Raw genomic sequence first — 16129 nt, 5'->3', positions numbered from 1 at the left:
GCAAAATGCTTTTGCAGATGCTGGAAATCTGAAACAAAAATACCTGGAAAAACTCAGCAGGTCTGACAGCATCTGCGGAGAGGAACACAGTTAACGTTGAGTCCGTATGATTCTTTATCAGAACTGAAGAAAAATAGAAATGAGGTGAAATATAAGCTGGTTGAGGGAGGTGGGACAGGTACAGCTGGTTAGAGGGCCAGTGATAGATGGAGGCAAAGAAGAGATTGCCAAAGATGTCATAGACACAAGGACAAAGGGGTGTTGACAGTGGTTATATCAGTTGAGGAATGTGCTAATGATGACATTAAGGGTAGAAAGCTGGACAAGCAAGGTACAGATAGCCCTAGTGGGGGTGGGGTGGGGGGAAGGGATCGAAATAGGCTAAAGGGTAGAGATAAAACAATGGATGGAAATACATTTAAAAATAATGGAAATAGGTAGAAAAAGAAAAATATGTTTAAAAAATGTAAATAATTAGAAAAGGGGGGATCGGAAAGGGGGTGGGGATGGAGGAGAGAGTTCATGATTTGAAGTTGTTGAGTTCAATATTACGTCCGGAAGGCTGTAAAGTGCCTAGTCGGAAGATGAGGTGTTGTTCCTCCAGTTTGCGTTGACCTTCACTGGAACAATGCAGCAAGCCAAGGACGGACATGTGAGCATGAAAGCAGGGTGGAGTGTTGAAATGGCAAGCGACAGGGAGGTCTGGGTAATGTTTACGGACTGAGTGAAGACGTTCCGCAAAGCGGTCACCCAGTCTGCGTTTGGTCTCTCCAATGTAGAGGAGACCGCATTGGTGGTATATTATAATCGATTATAAAGGATGTGATAACTGAACACTTAGAAGATAGTGATCTGATTGGGCAGAGTCAACACGGGTTTAGGGAAGGGAATTTATGTTTGACAAACCTGTTGGGAGTTTTTTGAAGATCTAATTAGCAGACCAGATAAGGGGGACCCAGTGGATATATGTTTATACTTTCAGGAGACTTTCGAAAAGGTCCCACAGAAGAGGTTAGTGAACAAAATTGGAGCATGTGGGATTGCGGGAATTAGTTAACAGACAGAAAACAGTAGAAATAAATGGGTTATTCTCTGGTTGGCAGGTGGTGACTAGTTGGGGGGGTACTGCAGGGATCAGTGCTTGGGGCCCAGCTATTCACAATCTATATCGATTTGGATGTGGAGATCAAATGCAATATTTCCAACCACCACCACCATTAATACTCCCCTGACCTTGTATTTATGGTACCACCACGATTAACACCCCTTCGACCTTTTGTTTATGACATCTTTGTCAATCTTACCTTTGCCTCCACCTATCACTGGTCTTCTGTCCAGCTTCACCTGTCTCACCTCCTTAAACAGTATATATTTCACCACCTTTTTACCTCTCTTTAGCTCTGAAGAAGAGTCATAAGGATTCGAAACGTTAACTCTGCCTTTCTCTCCACAGATGCTGTCAGACCTGCTGAGTTTTTCCAGCATTTTTTGTTTTTGTTTCAGATTTCCAGCATCAGCAGTATTTTGCCTTTATGTTTGTGTGTAACATTTCCAAGTTTGCTGACGACCCAAGGTGGGAATGTGAGTTGTGAGGAGGATGTAAGGAGGCTCCAAGGGGAGTTAGGCTAAGTGAATGGGCAAGAACATGGCAGATGGAACATAATGTGGATAAGTGTGAGGTTATCCTCTTTGACAGGAGCAACAGAGATGCAGAGTATTTCTTAAATGGTGAGAGATTGGGAAGTGCTGATGTCCAAAGGGACCTGGGTGTCCTTGTACATAAGTCACTCAAAGCTAACACGCAGGTGCAGCAAGCAATTAGGAAGGCAAGTGGTATGTTGGTCTTTATTACAAGAATTTTTGAGAACCGGAGTAAAGATGTCTTGCTGCAGTTGTATAGAGCAGGTGAGACCTCACCTGGAGTATTGTGTACAGTTTTGGTCTCCTTATCTAAGGAAGGATATACTTGACATAGAGGGTGTGCAACAGGGATTCACTAGGCTGATCCCTGGGATGGTGGGATTGTCCTGAGGAGGGATTGAGGAGACTGGGCCTGTGTTCTCTAGAGTTCAGAAGGTGGTCTCAGTGAAGTGTACAAACTTCTTACAGGACATGACAGAGTAGATGCAGGAAGTAGGTGTCACCTGGGGTAGGCCATTTAGGATGGAAATGAGGAGGAATTTCTTCATTCAGAGGGTGGTGAATCTTTGAAATTCTCTACCCTTAGGGTTGTGGAAGCTCAGTCATTGGAGTATGTTCAAGACAGAAATCAACAGATTTCTAGATATTGAAGACATCAAGGGATGTGGCGATAGTGTGGGAAAATGGCGATGGCATAGTAGTATTGTCACTGGACTAGTAATCCAGAGATCCAGGGTAATGTTCTGGGGACACAGGTTCAAATCCCACCACAGTAATTGGTGGAATTTGAATTCAATAAAAATCTAGAATTAAAAGTCTAATGATGACCATAAAAACATTTTTGATTGTTGTAAAACTCTTAAATTCCCTCTGAACAGGGGCGATTAGGGACAGGCAATAAATGCTGACCTCACCAGTGACGCCCACATCCCATGAATGAAAAAAAAATCAGCCTGTTGAATCAATCTAGCTGAATGGCAGAGCATGCTCAAGGGGCCAAATGGCCTACTCCTATGTTCCTAAATAGGTTTTTCACTCTTGCTGGTTTTCTCACCCAGTCTGGCAGATATACCCTTCAAGACTCAGCCAGCTAGGTAACAGTAGAAGTACAACTGAGCCACTTGGTGATAGGTATTGAAGTCTCTCACCCAGAGTCTGTTCTCTGCCCTTTCTGTCCTTAGTGCTTCTTCCAAGTGGTGTTCAACATGGAGGTGTGATGATTCATCAGCTGAGGAAGGGCAGTAGCTGGCAATCAGCAGGAGTTTCCTTGCCCATGTTTGATTTGATGCTATGAGACTTCATGGCGGTCTAGAGTCAATATTGAGGACTCCCAGGCTATCTCCCTCCTAACCGTAGACCACAGTGCTGCCACTTTTGATGGGTCTGTCCTGCCATTGGGACAGAATAAAGCCAGCGATGGTGATGGAGGGATATGGGATATTGGTTCTATGATTTGGTGAGTATGACTATGTCAGGTAGTCAAGTCTCTGGGACAGCTCTCCCAATTTTCATAAAATGACAGAACATTCATGACACAGGTGGCCATTCAGCCCATCATGTCTGCGCCAATCAACAAAAAGCTACCAATCCCACTCTCCTGCACTAAGCCCATGTCAAATAGGTATCCAAGTGCTAGTTAAAATGCAGTGAGAGCTAGGAAAGCAGAGATCATTGAAGAATTAGCTCAGCACTTGAAGCTCAAGGAGAGAAAAGATGTTCCCAACTCGTGCTCAAGTAGAACTAGCCAGAACTGAATTTGATAAAGCAAGGGAGGCAGACAGTGGCGTAGTGGCAATATCACTAGACTAGTAATTAACATCCTGGGGGGGTTACCATTGACAAGAAACTGAACTGGCCCAGCCATATAAATGCTGTGGCTACAAGAGCAGGTCAGAGGCTAGGAATCCTGCAGTGAGTAACTCACCTCCTGACTCCCCAAAGCCTGTCCACCATCTACAAGGCACAAGTCAGGAGTGTGATGGAATACTCCCCACTTGCCTGAATAAGTGCAGCTCCAACAACACTCAAGAAGCTCGACACCATACAGGACAAAGCAGCCCCGCTTGATTGGCACCCCATCCACAAACATTCACTCCCTCCACTACTGACACACAGTAGCAGCAGTGTATGCCATTTATAAGATGCACTGCAGGAACTCAGCAAGGCTCCTTCGACAGCACCTACCAAACCTATGACCTCTATCATCTAGAAGGACAAGTGCAGCTGACACATTGGAACACCACTACCTGGAAGTTCCCCTCCAAGTCACTCACCATCCTGACTTGGAAATATATCGCTGTTCCTTCACTATCGCTGGGTAAAAATCCTGGAACTCTCTTCCTAACAGCACTGTGGGTGTACCTACACCACATGGACTGCAGCGGTTCAAGAAAGCAGTTCACCAACACCTTCTCAAGGGGCAATTAGGGATGGGCAATAAATGCTGGCTTAGCCAATGACACCCACATCCCATGGATGAATTAAAAAAGACAATACGAAATAGAGGGGATGAGATTGCAAAGAGAATAGAAAGAACACAACAAGAAAGAACACAAAGGAGAAAACTTGGAAAGGGAGAAAGGTTAGGAGAAAGAGAAAGGCTCGAGTTACATGCACGTGCATTGCAGCTGAAAGATGAGAATGACCAAGAGTTAACTCAGCGCCATTTTGATTTGGCAAAGAATATTTGTTTGCTATCTAAATTTAATAGAGAAGGAGCTGAAATGTATTTTGTTTCATTTAAGAAAGTGAGCCATTTCCATTTTGTAGTAAGAGAAGATTGGACTCTGCTCCTACCGAGTGTTTTCACAGGAAAAGCTTTGGAGGTGTACTCATCTCCTTCAGAAGAGCACTTAGCTGATTATGACAGATTTAATGCCTGAGTTGATACCAGAGGCCTATAGACAGAAATTCAGGAATTTGAAAAGCGTCAGACCTATGAGGAATTTGCTAGTGAGAAGGAAATAATACTCAAAATAGATCGATAATTGTTGAACAAGACTTTGAGAGCCTGAGGGAAATGATTCCGATGGAAGAACTCAATAAGTCCCTTTGGGAATAAGGTCCCACCTGGAAGAACATAAAGTTCATAAAATAAAGGAAGTAGCAGCAATGGCAGATGATTATGATCACAAGCATAAGCATATTCGTGACAAACCCCAATATGGACATTTCTAGACAAATTGGAGAGACAGGAAGTTTGATAATGAAATCTGGTTCGATTGAGAAAGATGACCAGGGTGAAGACACAAGCACTTATCAGGGTAGTAAAAGAGAAAGCCCGGAGGCAAGTCTGGTTCCAGGGGACTGGCATGCTAATCTTGTCATAAAAAAGGACTGTGAAGAGTATTGGAAGTCACAAAACAAGTCATTTATATGGTTCCAAAAAAAAACTGCCTCTGGCGGGTAAAGCTTACGACAAGCAGCTAGTTTTTTTAAAAAAATAGTTCATGGGATGTGGGCACCGCTGCCTAGGCCAGCATTTATTGCCCATCCTAATTGCTCTTATTCAGAGGGCATTTAAAAGTAACCACATTGCTGTGGGTCTGGAGTCATATGTAGGCCAGACCAGGTAAGGGTGGCAGATTTCCTTCCCTCAAGGGCATTCTCCTATATTTATTAATAGAATGGATCATAAGAAATAGGAGGAGTAGGCCATTCGGCTCATCAAGCCTGCTCTGCATCAGGGTGCAGAAAATTATAGGAATTTTCGATTTGAGGGTAAAGTGCCACTACTTTTGTCCAGTGAGGCAGGCAAGTCAATTGTTGACCTTAGAGATTCCGGGGCAGCACAGTTATTGACGTTGGCAAGTCACATGAATTTCCCTCCAGATAGTTCACTGAATTGACTGACAGTTCACAAAAGTATTGGAATAGGGTATTGATAAAAAATTATTTTCCCATCCCTTGTATAAAGTTAATTTACAATGTGACCTATTCACTGGTCCTGTTCCTGACTTGCCTATTGAAGGTGTGGATTTTTTGTTAGGAAATGAACTTGGCTTTGGATAGAAGCAAAAAACTGCGGATGCTGGAAATCCAAAACAAAAACAAAAATACCTGGAAAAACTCAGCAGGTCTGACAGCATCTGCAGAGAGGAACACAGTTAATGTGTTGAGTCTGCATGACTCTTCAACAGAACTAAGGAAAAATAGAAAAGAGGTGAAATATAAGCTGGTTTAAGGGGGGGTGGGACAGGTAGAGCTGGATAGAGGGCCAGTGATAGGTGGAGATAACCAAAAGATGTCACAGACAAAAGGACACAGAGGTGTTGAAGGTGGTGATATTATCTAAGGAATGTGCTAAGTAAGGGTGCAAAGCAGGACAAGCAAGGTACAGTACAGATAGCCCTTGTGGGGGTGGGGTGGGGTGAAGGAATCGAAAAAGGCTAAAAGGTGGAGATAAAACAATGGATGGAAATACATTTAAAAATAACGGAAATAGGTGGGAAAAGAAAAATCTATATAAATTATTGGGAAAAACAAAAAGGAGGGGGAAAATCGGAAAAGGGGTGGGGATGGAGGAGAGAGTTAATGATCTAAAATTGTTGAACACAATAATCAGTCCGGAAGGCTGTAAAGTGCCTATTCGGAAGATGAGGTGCTGTTCCTCCAGTTTGCGTTGAGCTTCACTGGAACAATGCAGCAAGCCAAGGACAGACATGTGGGCATGACAGCAGGGTGGAGTGTTGAAATGGCAAGCGACAGGGAGGTCTGAGTAATGCTTGTGGACAGACCGAAGGTGTTCTAGGGTCCCCCTTGTCCTCACTTATCATCCCACCAGCCTCCGCATTCAAAGGATCATCCTCCCCCATTTACGCCAACTCCAGCATGATGTCACCACCAAACACATCTTCCCTTCAACCCCCCTGGTGGCATTCTGTAGGGATCGTTCCCTCTGGGATACCCTGGTCCACTCCTCCATCACCCCCTACACTTCAACCCCCTCCCACGGCACCTTCCCATGCAACCGCAGAAGGTGCAACACCTGCCCCTTTACTTCCCCTCTCCTCACCATCCAAGGGCCCAAACACTCCTTTCAAGTGAAGCAGCATTTCACTTGCATTTCCCCCAACTTAGTCTACTGCATTCGTTGCTCCCAATGCGGTTTCCTCTACACTGGAGAGCCCAAACGCAGACTGGGTGACCGCTTTGCAGAACATCTGCGGTCTGTCCGCAAGCATGACCCAGACCTCCCTGTCGCTTGCCATTTCAACACTCCACCCTGCTCTCATGCCCACATATCTGTCCTTGGCTTGCTGCATTGCTCCAGTGAAGCTCAACGCAAACTGGAGGAACAACACCTCATCTTCCGACTAGGCACTTTACAGCCTTCTGGACTGAATATTGCGTTCAACAATTTTAGATCATTAACTCTCTCCTCCATCCCCACCCCTTTTCCAATTTTCCCCCTCCTTTTTGTTTTTTTCCAATAATTTATATATATTTTTCTTTTCCCATCTATTTCCATTATTTTTAAATATATTTCCATCATTGTTTTATCTCTACCTTTTAGCCTTTTTCGATTCCTTCACCCCACCCCACCCCACTAGAGCTATCTGTACCTTGCTTGTCCTGTTTTCCACCCTTAATTAGCACATTCCTTAGATAATATCACCATCTTCAACACCTCTGTGTCCTTTTGTCTATGACATCTTTTGGTTATCTCCGCCTATCACTGGCCCCCTATCCAGTTCTTCTTGTCCCACCACCCCTTAAACCAGCTTATATTTCACCCCTTTTCTATTTTTCCTTAGTTCTGTTGAAGTTATAGACTTGAAACGTTAACTGTGCTCCTCTCTGCAGATGCTGTCAGACCTGCTGAGTTTTTCCAGGTATTTTTGTTTTTGTTTTGGCTTTGGATAGTGTTGGTGTCTCCAGTGGTTTCAGGAAAGCCTGCTGAGACTGACGTTTTACAGAAAAAGGTGAGTGATTTGAAAAAATCAATTACTCCTTGCGAATCTGCTGCTAAGATTGAAGTTTCTACTAACGATGTGTCAGAAGGGTTAGACACACTGCTCTCTGGTTTAAAAATGTCAGAGCATTAAGCTAAGGAGGAAATATCAAGAGCAGTTGGAAAAGCCTTAAAACAGCTTGAAATAAAAATGCAGAAAAAGCATGAACAAAATGTGGCAAAGCAGATAGCAATCGTAATCAAAGCCAATGGCAGAACAAGGAAGAAACATGTTTTGAAAGAAAACGAGTTGGCGGAGTCCAGTGTTAACACCACAGAGCTGCAGGACAAAAAATACTTGTTCTTGTATGCAAATGAAATATCAGAAGCAGCAGTTATTGCCAAAGCTGAATTGAAAAAAAGTTCGAGCTCAGTGCAATAAGGAAAAACAGGAAAGCTTTAATAAAATCTGTGAACAAAAAAGGATTATCAAGCTTTCTTAGTTGAGCATTGAAATAACCTCAAATGAATTTCTTAAAACAACTAAAGAGGACTTTGCCTGATGGAAATATGAGCTGCTTGTACAAAAGGAGGAAGAATGCATTCTGCATGGACATTAAAAAGCATGCAGATGTGGAAGAAAATGGGGATCAGGAGTTATCAACTGAGCAGAACTGTTCAGGGTTTGTTTAACAAAGTGAAAGCTCTGAAACTAGAAACAAAAAGCCTTGATGACAGTCTGGTGTCTGACTTCAAATTGTGGAAATTGCTGAATCCAGAGTGTAAGAAGTGATGTGACCGAGAATATCCACTTGGGTTCTAGTTCATAGCAGTCTGCACCAAGAGGCCAGATGGACCATCAGCAATCAGCGATGTTGCTCCTGACAAGATGGACGAGACCAAATCAACTGCAAAATCTTTGGGCCCCACAGAAATGCTGTCTCGGGGCCCAGGCATTACACCATCCTATGCAGATTTTGAAAAGCAATATGAGGAATATGAAGCTGCAGTACACTTTAAAGAGGAATATGAAAGAACTATAAAGATTATGCAAAATGAAAAGGGAGATCTTTTGAGAAGACAGAGGAAGTGAATCAAACAAGCAGCAAAATGCACGCAATGGAGCGCAATGTGGGTAAATGTGAAATTGTCCACTTTAGCAGGAAGAATAAAAAGGCTTATTATCCAAACGGTGAGAGATTGCAGAGCTCTGATTCAGAGGGATCTGGGTATCCTAGTGCAGGAATCACAAAAGGTTAGTCTGCAGGTACAGCAGGTAATTAGGAAAGCTAATAGAATGTTATCATTTATTGAGGGGAATTGATGCAGTATGGAATAATTGTGTTAAAATGCTTAAGAATTAAGAATTTGTTGTATTTTGAAAATGTTGTAAAGAAACCCTCACTGTGGTGAGACTTTCTTTTTTCAAAAAAAGGGGGGGTGGGTGGGGTGGAGAAAAGTGTGATGAAATCTGTAGTGAGAGAGCTGTTCCCTGCACTACTTTTGATTTCAAAGTCTATTTATTGAGATAGTCCAAAGGGGAAAGAGAAACCAAAACTTTTAAAGTTTCTGGGAAGGGGGGTTGTAAATTGGGATTGTAGGCTGTGACATCGGTCTTCTGGGAAATCAGCTTGTCGCCTTAGGGTGCTCGGGAAACAAGAGGCTGATGGAAGGGGGGTGGTGGACAAACAAAAAGCTAAAGGATCAGCACAGGCTGGCTGTGATGCACTGTTTGAGATAGGTGAAGGACTGAAACCACAAGACTGCCGTGTACCGAGCTGAGGAGGTTCTGCAGAAGGGTGCTTCGTTGGAGATAATCAGATCCATGGGACATGGATGGGTTAAAGCCATTGTCAAATACGACTTCATGAGTAAATCCTGCGTGAGGCAAAGGAGTCGAACTCCATTTGAGGAAGTCAGTTGTCAAGGACTTTGGAGCTGCACGTGGTGCCATATGTGCTGGGCAACTACCAATAAATCAGGGAGATCTAACTTTGTGGGATCAGCTATTTAAAGTGTAACTTATAGTTTCAATTGAATATAAATTAAACATGAATTAACAGGTGAATTAATGTTTGATTTTTCGGTTCTTTTAACTTACTGGTCTCCGCAGGGTTCATAACACATCTTAACTGCTATCCACCCCATATACTTTCTGTACTCATCTAAGCTATCTGCAGTATTAAGCTCTTGATATTGCCTTACTGTTTTCATATTGTCCAGAAATGAGCCAACAATTTTGCTCTTCTATTTCTTTCAGATTGTTTGTGGGTCTTTAGTTCACTTCCAGCAGTGCGACTGTCCCTTTTTATGTTCCTTAGTTCAATCGTGGGAGCCTCATTTAATGACCCCTCTAACATATCTTCCCTTCTCATGGTTGTATGGTTTCTTTAATCAATATTGCCATCCCACCTCCATTCTCACCCCTCTCTATCTTGTCGGAAAACCTTGTAAGCAGGAATGTTAAGTTGCCATTCCTGGCCCCCTGCTAAATCATATTAGTTGTAGCTAAAATGAATCCAACTTCCACATGTCAATAACATGCCTTATTCACTATACTCTTTGCATTTAGGTATATACCATTAAGGACAATGGGACTTCTTTGCTCTACCTTTCAAACTCTCCTGCTAATTTTCTGCTTTGCATTTCCAGCTCTGCTTTTCTCCCTTCTCAATCTATGCTCAGCTTCCCATCCTGCTGCCTGGCCAGTTTAACCTTCCCCATGCAGCACAGGGCTGACTGGACAGGGTGTGCCTTTGTCATTGTTGGTACTTAGGTCGATGCCATGTGGACCATCTGGTTTGATTATTTGACTTTTCTGTACAATTTGATTCAACTGACTGACTTGCTGGGCTATTTCAGAAGGCATTTAAAAGTCAACCACATTGCTCTGGGTCTGGAGTCACACGTAAGGCAGCAAAGGACAGGCAGTAGATTTCCTGCCCTAAAGGACGTTAGAGAACAAGATAGATTTTTTTTAAAAACAACAATCTGCTGGTTTCATGGTCAATACTGAGACTAGCTTTTTATTCCAGATTTATTAATTAATTGAATTTAAATTCCACCAGCTGCATGGTGGGATTTGAACCCCTGTTCCCAGGGCATTAGCCTTTATCAGAAGCACATTACCACAACAATGCAACAAAGCTGCAAAGTCACATTGGACTGTCAACCTAAACCGTGTTAAATTCTGAAGCGGAGCCCTAACATAGAACACTCTGACTCGATCAAGATTGCTGCCAAGTGAAACAACCAGACACAATAGTTCTAAACACAAGCACTTTGAAGATGGTGTTTGTGTGTGTCAAGTTAATAAAACATGTCTTGTCCAATAGCAATGAATCCCCTCCTCTGCAGAATTCAGTAGGGAAGCAATGACAGTGGCCTCACGATAGTGCAGGTTATATATCGTTAACTGTCCTTCATTTGCCACCTCCAGTCCCTCACTCTCTTCTATTTTTCAGTTAGCTTTTATATTGCGTTGTCAGGTTTACTCACACTAGCAGTTTGAAATGACCGTTCTCAGTACTACTACTCATTGGTGGTAAAAACCTAAATATAACATGGAGCAGAGCTGAGAATTGACATGGCAAGTCAATGAGCCTTCTAAATTCAAACAGGTGAGTCAAGAAGCACAAGGATAAGCACACAAGCAAAATGCAATGCTCCAGTTTTACATCTTCATGAAAGAGTTGCGACTCTCAAGAACTGTGCTGGATCACTGGTAGCCGGAATGGGCCTGCCCTTAGAGAGTGAAGCAAAAAACAGCTGTCGATTCACCTTTCCCCTAACTGTTCACTCATGCAATGGATTACAATAAATTTTAAAAAGGGTAAGGATTTGACATTTGGCAGCTATGCAGTTAACCGTTTCACCTGCCTTAACCAACACAGATAACCTTTCTGCATCCTCTTTTGGAGTATAAGCATGCATTGTTGTACATGCATATGCAAGGGAAAGGAGGGGTGAATTCTTCCCATTTCTAACCAACTACTGGATAAGACTGCTCAAAGCACAGCAGATGAAATTAATTTCAGTGAAGTACAGTGTGGGACATTGATTTACTCACCATAGAAAGAACTGCTCACAGAATCACCATTTTCATGTTTCTGCTGTTGCTGCTCTCGAACTTGCTGCAACTCCTGACAAACATAAATGGTTAGCCTCGGTCTGACCATCCTAAATGCAGAAGGGAGAAGTATGAATTATATGAACTAACAAAATATAAGTTCACAATAGAAGACATGAAAAGCTTGGCATTGGATTTATTCAATTGAGCATGTGGATTCCCAAATTACTCATCACAAGAGCTAAGCCCAAATCTAAAGTGAACATTAATAAAATAGGAACAGACATAGGCCATGCAGCCTCAAGCTTGTTCCGCCATTCAATTAGACCATGGCTGATCTGCATCTTAACTCAACCTGCCCAGCTTGGTTCCCAACTCTAATACCCTGGCCAACAGAAATCTATCATTCTCAGTTGTGAAATTTGGAATTGACTCCCAGTCAGGTGAATTACCATTTGCATTCCAAGCCCTCCTGGGATAAAGGCCAACATCAAATTTGCTTTTGAAATTTTTTTGTACCTGTCTACTAGTTTTTACTGATTTTCTTTTGTACATGGACCCTAAAACCCCACTATTCTGCCACAGTTCCTCGCAGCTCAGCATATAGAAAATAATCTGAACTCTTTCATGGGACTAAAGTGACACCTTACACTTCCCACACTGAATTCTATCTGCCAGGGTTTTGCCTGCTCCTTTAAAATAACTTTCTGCTCCCATTTACACTATTTTCCCACAATACTGCATTTCAAAAGTATGAATTGGCTGTAAAGCACTTTCAGACATTGAGCTCATGGAAGTGCTATTAAATGCAAATTCTTCTTTCTTACTTACTGTACCACCTAGTACATATCCATTATCCCTGCCCTGTCTCCAACATTCTAATCAATTCCCTATCCATATCAATAGGTTGCTTCCAATTCCATATGCTTTCAGTTTTACTAACTTGACAAACACCAGCCAGTGTCACTGTATTTCAAAAAGGAAACAGTCCACGCACAATCCAATACAGAAATATACACAGCTCAGTATTATCTGCACATAAAGCATTTCTGTCTGCAAAGCATTTTAAACTAAAATGGATGCACCATGGATTAGAAAGGGTGAAATCATACTGAAAATGAAAACTGCAATACAAATACTGTCTTGTTGAGAATTTCATCCTTGCTCTGTAGAGGATCTTAAAAGTTTAACTTCAAGGGCAGGATGTTGGATTGGGACCCCAACATTATGGTCAAAAGGGGATCCTGACTCCACACAGCGTGGCAACAGTCACCTAGCAGTGACTTTCCCCAATTCAGACAGATAATGGCCAGCGCATGGGTTTGTTGTCCAATTAAGGGTGGTGGGTAGGTTCTCAGAATGAATTTCAGGCATGAGGGAAGAGAGGCTGCTGCAAGATGAAGGTGCCCTCTCAGCAACTTTTAAAAGTTTTAAATTAGAAAAAAAGGCCTCAGCAACTGGCCAACATTGGTGAAGGGTTGGGGCAGCCTCTGGCTGCAGCAGTGACAGGCAGAGGGGCCCATAACCTCCTTGGAGCACTATTTTACATCATGTAAGATTTGAAAATAATAGGTTTGCAATTGGAAATGGCCTATATTTACTTCTATATTGTTGCTGGATATTTAATTGAACTGGGGGGGGCGGGGGTCATTGCTGACAATTCCTTCGGACACCAGCAAAATGGATCAAACTGGTTATTTATTGCACTGTTTTCACACAGCAACTTTCCACAAATTGGCCTACAAAATAAAAGTTAAATAAAATTTCAAAAGTAATTCATGAGCTGTGAAACACTTGGGAACATCCAAAATGCATGAGAGGTGTTACATAAATGCAAGTCCTTGCTATGTCTGAAACAAAAACAAAAAATGCTAGAAATACTCAACAAGTCAGGCAGTATTAGTGGGGAAAGGAACAGAGTTAACGTTTCAGATTGTGACCTTTCACCAGAGCTGGGAAAAGTCAGAAGTGTAATAGCTTTTATGTAGGTAAAATGGAAGAAGGTGGGAAAAGAAAAGACAAAAGCAAAGGTCTGTGACAGAGCAGAAGATGAGTTGGTGGGAATAGCCAAGTGGGACCAGTAAAGAAAAAGATGGGCCCAGAGGAGGTGTAAGTGGCAAAATAGTGAACATCTGCTGTCTGAAAGGAAAGCAAAGACAAGAAAAACAAGGTCAAGACCAAAAACTGTAAAGAAAAGGTGACAAAATGGGGGAGCAAAGATTACAGTATGAAATTGTTGAACTCAATATTGAGTTCAGAAGGATGTAAAGTGCCTAATCAGAAGATGACGTGCTGTTCCTCCAGCTTTTGTTAAGCTTCTCCAGAAGACTGAATTCGGTTGAGGACAGAGTTGCCAGTGTGAAAGCAAGGTGGAGTGTTAAACTGGTGATCCACTGGAAGCTTGGGCTCATGCTCGCAGACTGAGTGGAGGTGTTCCGCAAAGCGGTCACTCAGCCTGCGTTTGGTCTCCCCATTGTTGAGGAGACAACATTGTGAGCAGTAAATGCAGTGTACCAAATTGAAAGTACAACAAGCAAATCACTGTTTCACCTGGAAGGTGCGTTTGGGGCCTTGGACGGTGAAGAGCGAGGAGGCAAAAGTGCAGGTGTTACATCTTCCCTGCTTACATGGAAAAGTGACATGGGAAGGGGACATGGGAAGGGGACATGGGAAGGGGACATGGGAAGGGGACATGGGAAGGGGACATGGGAAGGGGACATGGGAAGGGGACAGGGTGTTAGGGGTGACTGAGGACTGGAGCAGGATGTCAGAGGGAATGGTCCCTTCAGAATACCGAAAGGGGAGGGGAAGATGTGTTTGTTGGTGGCATCACACCAGAGATGGCATAACTGGCAGAGGATGATCCTTCAAATACGGAGGCAGTGGGGTAGAAAGTGAGGACAAATGGAAGCCTATCATGATTTTGGGAGACAGGGGAAGGGGTGAGGGCAGAACTGCGGGAAATGGGTCAGACACAGTTGAGGGCCTTACCAACCACAGTGGGGCAGGGAGGAGGGGGGAATGCTCGGTTGAGGGAAAAAAGGAAGACATATCAGAGGCAATAGTATGGAAGGTTGCACCATCAGAACAGATGTGACAGAGATGGAGAAACTGGGAGAATGCATTGGAGCCTTTACAGGAGGCAGGGCGCGAGAAAGTGTAGTCAAGGTAGCTGTGGGAGTCAGTGGGCTTATAATGAATATTAGTTGATAGCCTATTCCCAGAAGTGGAGACAGAGAAACCTAGCAGGGGAAGCGAAAAGTCAGAGATGGACCATATGAAGGTGAGAGAAGGGTGGAAATTAGAAGCAAAGTTGAAGAAGTTTCCTAATACAGGGCAAGAGCAGGGAACGGCACCAAGACAATCAACATACCTTGTACATTTCTAGAACGTTCCCCAGTCCCCTCAATTCAAGATTAGAGTCAATTTCTTTCATCTGAATCCTCAAGACCAGGGATCAGCCTCATGCAAAAGATCCTACAAAAACTGCTTCAAGAGCAGCAAGTGCCTCCAGTTATAGTAATAGAAAATGCTGGATTTCTTATGTTCTCATCACAACATGCTCGCCCAACTATTTTTGTATCAACAACACATCTGGAAACGTAACACTCTGTCCCCTCCTCCAAGTCATTAACATAGATAGTAAATAATTGAGGTCCTAGGACTGATTCTTGTGGCACTCCACTAGTTATTCTTTCCAACCTAAAAAAGACTCATTGATCCCAACTCTGTCTTCAGTGTGTTAACCAATCCTCAATCCATGCTAATACATTACTCCCAATACTGTGACCTCCTATCTTGTGCAAAAGCCTTTTATGTGGCACCTTATCGAATGCCTTCTGGAATCCAAATACACTCCATCTACCGGATCCCCTTTATCAACTCTGCTTGTTATATCCTCAAAGAACTCTAGCGTATTTGTCAAACATGATTTCCCTTTTACAGAACCACGTTGACTCTGTTTGATTGTGTTAAACTTTTCTAAATGTCCTGCTATTTCTTCCTTAATAATGGACTCTAGCATTTTCCCAACGACAGATGTTAGGCTGACTGGTCTATAGTTTCCTGCTTTTTGTCTCCCTCCCTTCTTGAACAGAGGTGTCACATTATCAGTTTTCCAATCTGCTGGGACCCTCCCGGAATCCAGTGAGTTCTGGAATATTTTGACCAATGCCTCCGCTATCTCTGCAGCCACTTCCATTAAAACCCTTGGATGCAGGACATCAGGTCCTGGTGACTTGTCTGCCTTTAGTCCCATTACTCTGTCACATACTTTGTCCCTCGTGATAGAGACTGTTACAAGATCTTTCCTCCCATTAGCTCCTTGCTTATCTGATATCTTTGGGCTGTTTATAGCATCCTCCACCATGAACAACGGTGCAAAATATTGGTTTAAATTATCTGTCATTTCCCTGCTCCCTGTTATCAACTCTCCAGTTACATCTTCCAAGGGTCCCACGCTCACTTTAGCCAATCTCTTTCTTGTTATATATCCATAGAAGTTCTTGCTGTTTGTTTTTATATTT

The 16129-nt window shown here is 42.9% G+C and overlaps 1 protein-coding gene across 1 annotated transcript in view; it reads right to left on the bottom strand.

Annotated features, from left to right (window-relative positions):
• The window catches only part of LOC121288605 (transcription factor CP2-like), a 35431-nt gene extending 20341 nt beyond the window's left edge, over nucleotides 1–15090 (bottom strand). The window contains exons 1-2 of the mRNA XM_041207234.1: nucleotides 14977–15090; nucleotides 11604–11713 (exon numbers count right to left, since the gene is read on the bottom strand). Coding sequence (XP_041063168.1) covers nucleotides 11604–11712 — 109 coding nt within the window. The 5' untranslated portion in view covers nucleotide 11713; nucleotides 14977–15090. The remainder of the gene's footprint in view (nucleotides 1–11603; nucleotides 11714–14976) is intronic.
• Nucleotides 15091–16129: the final 1039 nt, after the last annotated feature.

This window comes from Carcharodon carcharias, chromosome 15 (assembly GCF_017639515.1).
Source record: "Carcharodon carcharias isolate sCarCar2 chromosome 15, sCarCar2.pri, whole genome shotgun sequence".
Taxonomy (NCBI): domain Eukaryota; kingdom Metazoa; phylum Chordata; class Chondrichthyes; order Lamniformes; family Lamnidae; genus Carcharodon; species Carcharodon carcharias.
Note: the sequence above shows the minus strand (reverse complement) of the source record. Positions and strands in the feature narration are given on the sequence as shown.